Below are 12,545 nucleotides of genomic sequence, written 5' to 3'. Positions count from 1 at the left end.
TGCTAAATTTCCTAATAAGAAAGTTTAAAAATAAATTCAGAGAATGTGTAATAAATTCTTAACTCTTTTATCATTATTTGCTCAAATATCCCTTGAGCAGATAATCACAAATCGTTCTCAGTGAATGCTAGGCAGAGTTATGCAGCCAACAGTGTTACATACATTAGCAATGCACTCTTTGGGTATTAAGTTGTTAAATGTAACAAAAATGCACAAATAATATAGAAGCCATCAAAATTGACAAGCATTTTTTTCTATATGAAAAGATCCTTTGTTTTCATATTCTTTAATCTACCAGCAATGCTTCCTTTTTAGAATTCCTTTTAGAATTCCTTAGTGTGATGTACAATTTTTAATTAAAATGGTATAATAATTTAAATTAAAGATGTTAAGGGAACAAGAAAAATTAGGCTTAAGCCTGCAAGTCAACAATTATGTTCTAATATTCAGACAATTAATTTTGTCACAGATGTATAGATTTTCCAATTTTTTAATCCTTATTTAGCCCTTATAATAAATTATCATATAACACTTTGTCATTTATTAAGATAAACACAATTGTGTTGTACAATACAATTTTTATATGATGTCATTACATTTTAAAACCACTTAATTTTGAAATTAACTAGCCACTGTGTGGTACAATTTGGTCACCGGTTTTACCAGTTGGCAGAATCAAAAATTACATTAACACCTCACTAATGCTATGTTTTTCCCCCAAAATTATAACATACCAGAAAAAAATTAAAGAATGAAACCAGCAAACATTAATTTAATTCATATAATATATATATATATATATATATATATAAAGACGACTGTATTAATTTTGGTGCCTACAAGACTGTTTGTATATTGGAAGTTATTCTAAAGATAAGACAGTTAACCATCTGTCCAAATTACTTTACTTTATTGCTTTTTGAAATATTCTAAGCTTTTATAAGGAACAATAAAACCACTGAGCCATAGTGGCATTTGCAATACTGTGTACACTGGATACCCAAGAAAAGACGAGGCCAATCATCAAATCAATAGAATCAGGGATTTAAGAAGTAGTGTGCAGCTGACAGTAGAATTAGCTTATGCATAGGAATCAGCTGGCTATATGTACTAAAGCTTTTTTATGAATGAGAAAAGTTCAAATATGTGGATGTTAAGGAATCAATACTTGTGCTGACCTTATTACTTTATTCAAATCAGTTAGATACATTGTGGCCCCCGGCCGGGGCTGGAGCCCGGCCGGGACGCCCAGGAGGACGTGAGGAGGACTTGTGCCTCCTCCAGACCGCGAGGGGGCGTCCGTCCTGGTTCTATTGGGAGCCACGGGTCGAGGGCATGGAAGCCCTACCCTGTAGGGGCCCGTGGTTACCGCCAGGCGGCGCCCGATGCCGGTTCATCCGTGTGGCCTCGGCGGGTGGAGCCCGGCCGGGCGCTTAGAGGACCGGAGGAGGGCGTGTGCCTCCTCCAGACCGAGTGGGGGCGTCCGTCCTGGTTAGACAGGGGGCCTCGGGTACAGGGCTTTGAAGCCCAGCCCTGTAGGGACCCGTGGCCACCGCCAGGCGGCGCCCCGGTGCCTAATTATCCCGGGAGCCCGGCACTTCCGCCACACCAGGAAGTGCCGGGGGGAAGACTATTGTGGCGACGGAGAGCTGCGGGAGGACAGCCGGCACTTCCGCCACGCTGGGGCGTGGCCAAGAGTGGATGCCGGAAACACCTGGTGCTCATCCGGGAGCACTATATAAGGGGCCGCCTCCCTTCAGTCTGGAGCGGAAGTCGGGTGGAAGAGGACGGAGCTAGCGGGAGGACTGGAGGCGGCCAGAGAAAAAGAGAGACAGAGGCATTGTAAGGCCTGGAAAGAGAGACAGAGGCGTTGTAAGGCCTAGAGCTGTTGAATCGGTGCAAGAGGCACTGGGGAGTTGAGAGCGGGACAATCTGTAAATAGTGTAAATAAAACGAGTGTGTGGTGAGCAATAATGATGTCTGTCTGCCTGTGTCCTGGGTCAAGTTCACAACATATATAACTAACAAGTTAAACTATGCAGATGGGAAAAAGCTACCATAAGAGGATAAACAGATGCAGTGCATCGGCATCTGCAAAATTCATACACAGGGATCTGGACAAATTAAGGCTTGGGCAGTGCTTATTTTATAATACTGAGACTAGTCTGTGGTAAATACTTAAGCAAGAACCTCACTCACATGTCTTCTTCTTCCACGTTTCCCACTTCTATGTGGGGTCAATGTGTTTGATCAACCTTCTCCATACAGCTAAAGTTCTGTACCTCCTCATCAGTCTATAATCCTTCCACCTCCGCTTTGATCTCCCTCAATTTCTCTTACCCTGTATTTCCATTCCCACCCCTCCTTTGCACACATTCATTGTCTCTCCCCATCACCTGTCCAGACCAATTCAACCTACCTTCCTGTACTTTCATAGCTATATCTCTCCCACTTTGTTGTACCTCTGATTGTCTGATTTCTTATTCTTTCCTTTTTTCTTCTCCACACATTTACCTTAACATTTTCATTTCTGCATCATTCAACTTCTTCTCTTGTGCTCCCTGTACTGCCCATGTCTCTGCTCCAAACATCATTGCTGGTCTTACAACTGTCTTAAAAAATTACCTATAACCTTTGCCTTATCTCTTCCATCACACAATATTCCTGATACCTTCTTAACTCTATGGGTTATCTCTGCATCTCATTTTTCATCTTGGGCTACTGCTGATCCTAGATATTTAAATTTATCCATTCTTTTCAGTAGCTGTCCCTGCAGGCTAACTTCTGAATCTTTATCATCATAAAACCTCATATACAGTATTCTGTCTTCTTCCTATTTACCTTCTGTCCTCAGTCTTCCAAAGCCCATCTCCATTCTTTCAACTTCCTCTCCAATTCCTTTTATCTGTTGCTACCCAACACAATGTCATCAGCAGAAAGTATGCACCAGAAGGATAAATGACTCAACACATCCATAACCAGATGAAAGAGGTAAGTACTTGAAGAACACCCTTGGTGCACATCTACTTTAATTGAGATCTTGTATTTTAACCCCAACACTGCTTTTAATCAGAGTCCACACTCCCTCCTTGGCAATTCTCACATACGTCTCTGGTACTCCTTCCTCTGTTGCGCACCTCCAAACCATTTGACGTGGCACTCCATCATAACCCTTCTCCAAATAAATAAACACAATATGTGTAAAAAACTGTTCTGTTTTTCTCAATGCTTCTCTATTTGCCATTTCAGTGCAAAGACTGCACCAGATATTGCACTCCCTGGCATAATACCAAGTTGTTCCTTCCCTAAGGTGGTCTCTTCTCTAAGCCTTCTCTCTATAACTTTCCCAAAATTTTATTGCACGTCATTGTACTATGTACCCATGCTAATAAAGCATACTTCAACTTGAACATGTGACTAATTCATTTTCATTTAAATAAATGTAATTTTTTATACCTAGGAATTTAACATTTTCAGTATTTTTAAACAATCAGGAAATAGCAGCTAAAAACACTCGAGAGTAATGGTGGATTCATCACTTTCTAAAACCAAAAAATATAAAGAAATAATCAGAAAAGTTAATAGGATGTTGAGTTGCTTTGGATTTAAGAGGATGTTAAAACTTTGTACAGTATGTCGGAGGTAACATCTTGAATATGTCATTCAGGTTACAATGGTGCTAGAGAAGTGTACAGTCGAATTATTAAATTTATCAGACATTTATCAGTCACTAAGGTTGCTTATACAGTAAATAAGATCTCTTTAAACTGGCCTAAAGATTCAGCAAGCCTAACCTAAAATTTCTGACAGTAATATTTAAATTTAGTACATTTAGTACCTACCTCCTCATCCCTGTGGTACTCCGATATCAGGTTATAGGGTACAGTATACATTGTGCTGGACATGACACCAAACACTATACAGAGAGTAAGTGTGCAGTAGACATTGGGGAAGAGAGCAATGAACCCAGTACCCAGACCAAAGATGCAGTAGCCAGTGAAGTATAGCCCTTTAAGGCCTATATATGGCAAAATGATCTTCTGAATGTCTGAAGCCAAAATAAAATGAAAAATTGGTTAAAAATGCTCTCAGATAAACAATAAAAATCAAATAAAAAACCCCACAGAATTAAATACAAATCAAACACAACACTAAAACCGTTGATGCCAACCTAAAACAAAGCAGCACTATTATCTTTCAAAATGTGAAATTAAAACAAAATACATACAAAGAATTTCAGCACTAATGTCAATAGATATTGATCTATTAATATTCTGATCCCACTTATGCTTTTACAATACATAGGAACTTACATTAGACAGAAGACAATGCACGTACTGTACTCAAGTTATTCATACCATGATAGTTTTGATTACATCAAACATGCCCAAATAGTTGGAATGGACACACAAGAAGAGAACATGCATATTTCTGATAATCAGCGATCAAACTGGAACTGAAACACATATTCTTGGAACTGTATAACTATAGCGCAAATCTCCACACCACTGTTTCAGCAATCAATTAAATATTTCATAAAGGTTTGAGAATAATATTAGACTAACACATTTTGAAAGAATCTAAATAAGAAAGTGCTACAAAAAAACATACTTTAAGATATCTCTTGTGCAGTACATTATGTATTAAATACAGTAAAAATCATTTTGAAATTCAAGTAAAACTGAGGTTTTGCATTTATAGATATATTGCACAGTATGAGACATTATATAAAATGGACAATTACCTAAATCTGTCTAGTCTCTTAACATATACCTTTTACTTTCTTCCCAAATTAATTTGTTTTGAAAAGTCCTTTTGATTGATCATATTTCAGGGACTGGCACATACACACCACCATAATGACTGTAAAGTATCTGTTGAAAATGGTTTACCTAGAACTAGTGATGAACCCTAAATGAAAGTCAAAATATGACATCAATATGACCACATAATATCTTGAACACGTCCATCTTGTTCATGATAACTGTTAAAGTTGCTAATAAAAAAAGAAAATTATATGGGCTCTGATCATGGTGGCCTTGAGGTGCTTGACATGCTGCTACAATAGGGGCTGAATCATTTATGACCAAGATGTCAGATAGTCAGCATAACCTGTTTGGTACATACTGTATTAGCCTATAGACATGACAGTGGGTTGGTGCCTGATATTTGAAATTTCTTAAACCATTCAGGAAATATTTTGGTGTTTCTGAGTAATAACACTATATTGGCTGGAAAATGTCTACATAAATGCTTTATACAACCCATAGAGAATTTTGGGTTGTATCTTCAATGCATCCCTTGGGGATGATGACTCGCCTGCACATATAGATGGCGTTCCAATTAGTACAATCAAAGTAACATCACCTAAAGCTTAGTCACCTAAACTGAAGTTAATATAATCCACGCTTACAACTAATACTCTGGTTATGAATCCATTTCTTACTTTTACACGAACTGTTTCATATGCCTGCTTTCACTCATTGTTTTGAAAAGATTATACAGAACAGATTTGTTGATAGAGTGGTTAGCATTACTACATCACTGCTCCAAAGTCCTGGATTCAAATCATTGCCAACGCAAGGACTTTCTGAATAGAATCTTCACAATTTGTTCTGTGTCCTAAATGGATGCACCTGCCACTCTAGTCTCCTCCCAAAGATTACAATAAGTGGGTTAAGAAACCAATGACATTAATTAGTATAAGTAATTTTATTTTATTGAATCAGACAAAACTGGCTGGCACACTATCTCATTACTTTGTTCTTTTAGAAGCCATGAATTCATGACAACAGTGTATGACAGAAAAAAAAAATCGAACAAAGGGTGGACAATTTTTGATTTTATGTCCATTTTGATACTGTCAAACACTTATTTTTTAATATTAGAGTACCTGATTATATTGCTGTAGTAGTCAATTCCAGAGACACAGGCCAACATGAGTGCTAAGTAACATGACAGGGTCTTTACTTACATGAGTATATTGCAGAAGAAGCAGCATTTATGCACATGCCCCAACATCCAATCTCAACACCTCTCTCGTACACTAAGTAGTCTGAAGAGTTGTGTTCAGCATATGGGTTTCCTTTGTATACAATCTAAATATATAATAATGTGGTAAAATACAATAAAAAATCAGGCAAAAACATCTTTAATAAAACCAGCTTTTTTCTGGTATTGCACAACTATACATTAAATATACATTACATTTTCAAATTGTTAAAATTCATACAATTACTCACTGATGTAAAACACTGTACATTAAAATGCTAGTATTTAGTTAAGCTACTTTCCTTTTGAATTTGAAGTTCAATTGATCCAAATGATACTTCTGGTTATAGTAGGTCTATTATACCGTATTGAAGGATAGTGAAGCACATTTAAACAGATTTGAGCCTTTGAACTGAAGACATCGCTCTTAACCAAAGAATTAGGAGAGGAATGAATCTTCATATCACAAGCTCAATCCTGATTAAACATGCTTCACTTTAGTGTGCTACACAATATGTTATCAAAAAATCCATATGTTTCGGACTTTGTGAGAAAGCGACTTGATAACTAACGTGGATTATGCGATATGAGCATCTTAAGTTTTTTTCATGGACATTTTCATTTTGCTTGCTGTTGTTCCACACTGATCGCTCCTAGACCACACTGAAGCCTCCGATAGCAGAAAATTGTTTTTTCTCTGTTCTATGAAGTATATAAGTAAAGACAAAGAAAGGAATTTCAAAAATGAAAAGAGAACCGATATTACTGGTTAAACAGTAATGGGAAACGCTACGTTAGAGTTGAGGACCAGTCTTCCATGTGAATATTTTTTTCTTTAAACAAATATTTTATGTTTATCAGCTGTACTGTCTTGTTTTTTGCAAAGTATGTTGATCTGAAATGTAAGATAAAAGCTTGCTTAAATCAATAATGGCACATTTCTAATAATGTTACTTTAAATAAAGGCTAATTTTACAGTGAATGGTGCATAACACAGTGAAATAAAACAGAATGAGGAGCTTTTAAAATATCCTTATCCTGTGTATTGACTGATTTGAAGGCTAATACAATTCATGAACTGCTTCTTAAGAAATGTATAAAAGTGAGAACAGCACTCTAAACACATATTAGAATGTGCCCATTACATATTAATTTCCACTAGGCTGACACGCCTTTTAAGGCGACCGACTTTTAAGTTGACCACTTCTTAAGGCAATTCAATATGTAGATCAATTTGATATTTTATACAAACTCATTAATTTGGTTATATTGCATTTGAGCAGTATTACTTTAATACTCGTAGTTTCTGTTATTTTTGTGATGAAATTTAAACTTTTTTTCTATATTGAGGTCGCCCTTTTGAACCCCCCTGATATTTACTATGTGGTGAGGCATTTGTACTCCATCAACATTAATTATTTTTCCTGAGACATAATTTTGTCTATTTTTCCAGCGCATTGCGCACAAAAGCAAGGGAACGATGGGAGCACCAGAACTCTGCTTACATCATGTCGCTTCGTACCGCAAGCTGCAAGTAGTAAGTCTGTGATAAGCGGAATATCTCTACGCTTTCCACTCACGGGACGGAAGGACAATCCCGACTGCTTTTATATAGTAAGAAAGAAGAAGAAGATATCGCACAGTCTGGAGTAGAAAATCATCTTTTACCTGGAAAAACAAAACCACAAATCCCATCGTGCATTGCAAAATGGACGGGGCGTGTGTGAAACTCCGCGTCTGCGTAGCACTCATGGGATGGAAGTACAATCCCGACCGCCTTTATATAGAAGGATCATTTACACTCGCTTTCAGGTATTCTTTCTTGAACCCCATTTACTTGCTCTGCGGAGGCCTTATTGATATAAAGATGGCAACGTAAAATCTGATAACTTCATTTCAAATGAAATACAGGGATTGAAATTAATGGTTTTATGCTAGACTAAGGGTAATGTTTCTGTTTGGACTACTAATTTTATCATATTAACATTCCATCAGGCTGGTAAATTTTTCATTGTAAGAACTTTAAACAAAGGATTAATAAAAAAAAATTCTTGTGCTATTGTTAGTATAGGCACTTGATAGAATTCATCATGGAGAACTGCATCAGTTTTATAATTGGCACAACAAAAGTATGTGGACCATTATGGTTTGGTTGTGTAAATACACTGACCTAATTACTTGATGTAGCTGCACTATTTTTAATGCAAATATTCTTTTTCGGCAGCTATTTAATTAGCTGTTGTGGTGGTTTCTCTTTTCTTGTTGTGTCTACCAGTTTACCAGTACACCTTTACTCTTCTGAGGATGGTACCATTTAAAAAAATAAGTGTGTATATGCAATAACACTGTATTCAAGTTTTGAGAGTTTCTGGGAAAATCATTTGTCATGTTAAAGCTATAACATCTTAAGGAAACGTCCACATACTTTAACACATCGTATGTTCTGTTCCTTGTTCTTATGTGACTCATTCTGGTTGAAGAGTTTCTGTTCTTCTTTTTAAACTGTGGTTCATTTCTGTCATTATTCTCTGTACTTTTTCTAGCTTCCCTTTGAGCACTGGTGGCTGACAAATGTGAAAACTCATTTTAATCTGTGCTTTCTTCCTTGACTAATCTTAATTAGATTTTAATCTAAAACACAATAATATCTAAAATATAGTTGAACAACTTTTCCCATTGACTTCTATAGAGTTTTTGAGATAGCTAAATTATATCTAGAGATATTTTCAGTTATTAGCATAGGAAATTAAATGTTGAAAGGACTTGCCATTGTACCCTTTAATGGATGGGCAGATCAATACTAATACATCAATGCTTCCGATCCTGACCTTTTAATTTAAACATTGATGTTCACATTAAAAGTATTGATATTACACATTTTCAATGATATGCAAGTTCATTGGAAATTATTGTTTTAAAAGCATTTGATGGGGAGAATATGATTAAATTAAATGTGTCATAATGTGCAAAATGGGAGCTGCTTTTCCTTCTACGCTTTTCATCGCCTTGCATTCACACTGGCAGTGTTGCAGTCCACCTGCCAAAGCAGTGGGACTGTGTATATGAGGTAATGGCAGAAAGAAAGTGCAGCATTGTTTTACTCCACTGAGTGAATAATAATGAAGCAAAATGTGATATGTGTTAGAAGACTGTACATTATTACAGCAACACCACAAAGCTAGTAAAACACATGAAAGTCAGTTACGCTGCCGAACTTGAGGAGTTAAAATGGAGGTGATCAGAAGAGTGCACAGACACTCAGGCTACAGTCTACTCTTAAAGAAGCCTTCCAGAAAGGCAGGCAGGACCTAGGTAACGTTAGTATTGTAAAGTGATGTAAGGCTGTTGTAATTGTTTGAATAGAAAACAATCAATGTCTATTTATTAGAGCATTGTAATTGTGCTGGACAAGTTCAGCCTGGGATGAATCACCAAAAGAATGAAATGACATTACATCATCAATAGCAGGAGTGCCTGTAAAAACAGCAGATCTGTACAGTCTTGTGTTCTTTTCATCTTTGTGTGTCTTAAATCTAGCAGTCCTTTTAAGGACAGCAAGGTACTAAAAGAACACAAATGAGCTGGAGTCACCATTACAGTAGATTACATTTACAGCTTGACGAATGGACATGCTTAGAGCACATTTTCAAACTCTCCATATTTATTATGTTCATTTTGTGTTAAAAAAAAAAAAAAATTACATGATATTATCTTTAAATTCCATTCCCTAGCATTAGACCCAAGTATTACTCAGGCTGTAAAAACAAAGCTAAAAGTGGTAGTCCCGAGCGTTACTCAGGCAGAAGTATAGCTGTGTCCTGCATAAGCGGTAGTCCTGAGTATTAACTGGGTAACGGTATATGCGTGGCTTCACCTGTAGATGTGCCTAGTAATAATGGCGTCTCGTTAAACATGTTTTTCAGCAGCTCAAGTCTCTTGACAGTGATACAAGCAGTGATGTTGAGAAGCCTCTCAATAGCAGTGATGACAAAGTGAATCTGTGTTCAGGCAGTGAAATTTAAACAGAAAGTGAAACCGAAAGTGAATCTGATGAATCCAAAAGTGACCCTCACTCAGTATTTGCATCATTATACTTTTTACAATTGTGACTGCACACTTTTAGCATTTTGCACATTTTACAGTAAAAAATAAAAATGTAATTTTATGAGCCAAAAAACACAATGCTTTCTACATTTTTTTCGAGAAAATATGTAATGCTAACGATTGTTTTTGTTCCACAAATCGCTTGCAAGAACTGAACATGTTTAGTAATTTTTGTTATAAACAAGCAAAGAGGTCTGATCTTTGACACTATGTGTAATAGTCTATTAATGCAAAGTCTTTAAGATGTGGCTTTTTGATGCCCACACATATTGTAAGTTTTTACAGAAGATTAACCATTCTTGAAAGACAACACTCTGGCTGCATCAGTACTGGTATTGGCAATACTGGCCTCAACATCAATTGATATTGGATCAAAAAGAAAACCAGCAGTATCATCCATCACTAACGGAGGTTTCAACTTGGACACTGGTGATTGAGTTCAAGAAATACATCCAGATTTTATTTAAAGACTTGAAACTTGAAACTCTGCATCCAAATAATTTTTTTTTCTGTTTTACAGAAATGACTATTATTGATTTGTTAAGACAAGTAACTTCCACCTTACTTTGTCAGAGTAATCCACATATCATGAGGACAAAAACTAACTAAATTAACATTATTGTTTAATGTTGTAGTAACACCATAAACATAAATACAACTTATTTACCAGGGAATTTTATAACTTAAATGACATTTTTTTTTATTTTAAGATTAGATTTCAATAAATAAAATATAGAAAATACATAATTTCTACATAACAATAAAATATAGTATACCCTATAGTAGAAATTTTTACATTTTCACTAATTACTATTATTTTCTAATTGTATTACATGTGGTAAGTCATATAAAAGACATCAGTTATACTAGTTCACTCTAGAGAACTAGAATGTTAATTCACCTGTTTAACAAAAACCAACTCACTGATACTAATTTTCTTATTCATAATTTCTCGAAACATCAATTTTAAATTGCACAATCTCAAGGAACAGAACCCCTTTTTGAAACACCAGATGTTAGGTAGAAACAAACCTCCATTTTATTGGTTGGGCACAGTCATCCAGGCATTGGATTTGTCAGAGAAATATTAGCTCTTCTATAGATTATAAATTAGATGGAAGGGTGTGGGAGGTGATGAGACGGATAGAGAGAGACCAGGGAGGAGAGTTAGGTAAGTTACTAGGGGTGAGGAAAAAAAAAATTGCTTATAAATCGCAATTCTGAAGTATGGCAAAGACTTGATCACCAGGCCAATTAAAAATATCAATTTTTAAATGAAAAAATCAATGCTTGGATTCTAATCAATAAAATGTAACTGTATGCAACCACGCATAAACCATACCATACTAGTTATATGAGATGCAGGCAAAAAGGAATTTTCTGTTTCCACAGTTAACAGTTTGGTGATTTAGTTATTGAAATTAGAATACATTGTGACTTGACGATTGGTCTCCTTAGCCATCTAAGGTAACAGAAATGCTCTTCACAGAACTCATTTTAAGTTTTCCAGTGACTACTAAGGCCCCTCATTTGTCCAGCTTACATTTTTCTCATAAAATCAGACAAAAGGAGCATATAATACATGGAAATAAGTAGCAAAGTGGGAAAGAAATGAAACAGTGCAATTGTAAAATTTACATCTTTTTCATCACACACTCAAAAATAAGTTGTCTTAATATACTGTACTCTTTGAGCACATATAACAAACACAATTTTATCGGTATTGGTTATTTCTTATGTTATAGAATTAGGGTCAGTATTGCTTTGTATTTTTCTCATTACATTTGTGTAACTGGCTAAACAGAGGGGCAATTCTTATTAATTAGAAATGTAATAAATACACTTATTAAAATCAGTGGAGCAGGTATGCATGCATATGTTTAACAAACAGAAAAAAATGAAAATAATCTTATGTTGACTTTTTGCTGTCTTTCTGGTTTTAATTAACTTGACCCAATATGCAAAATGACTAAGAAATGAAAATGATAAAATTATATTACCTGACCCATAAAGTCAGTGAAGAATAGCATGTTGCAAAGAAAAGCAGTCCAGCCTATGAGATGACTGATACACAAATATCGGTAATGACTTGGCATACTAAGCATAGCTTTTATCAAGGACTTCAGTGTCATACGCTGTTGAACCTGCAAAACAAATCAATCATGAAAAAAGGAAGTGGTGAAAAACGAGCAGTAAATAAACATCACATTTACAAGAGGTTAGCCAAACTTCAAAAATAATTTAAAATATATTTTTTACCATGTTATTTGTACTTTGATATCATAAGGTATTACATTTTGGTATGTAGATGATGATCCACATAAATTTGATTCATTCAGAATAGAATTTTATAATTTTCATTTGTTCTTCTGCTCAGATATGTTCTCCCCTCTGAGGTGCTCACTCTCTAAAATGGCAGTAGGTGAACTCAAATATAGGGCCTTGGGATT

General features: G+C 35.7%; 1 protein-coding gene across 1 annotated transcript in view; it reads right to left on the bottom strand.

The window, feature by feature from the left end:
- Window positions 1–12,545, bottom strand: part of slc45a2 (solute carrier family 45 member 2) — a 52,580-nt gene that overhangs the window by 3,207 nt on the left and 36,828 nt on the right. Inside the window, exons 4-6 of the mRNA XM_039752701.1 lie at window positions 12,096–12,239; window positions 5,975–6,098; window positions 3,843–4,048 (exon numbers count right to left, since the gene is read on the bottom strand). Of these exons, the coding sequence (XP_039608635.1) occupies window positions 3,843–4,048; window positions 5,975–6,098; window positions 12,096–12,239 (474 nt within the window). The remainder of the gene's footprint in view (window positions 1–3,842; window positions 4,049–5,974; window positions 6,099–12,095; window positions 12,240–12,545) is intronic.

This window comes from Polypterus senegalus, chromosome 4 (assembly GCF_016835505.1).
Source record: "Polypterus senegalus isolate Bchr_013 chromosome 4, ASM1683550v1, whole genome shotgun sequence".
NCBI classification, from domain to species: Eukaryota; Metazoa; Chordata; class Cladistia; order Polypteriformes; family Polypteridae; genus Polypterus; species Polypterus senegalus.
Note: the sequence above shows the minus strand (reverse complement) of the source record. Positions and strands in the feature narration are given on the sequence as shown.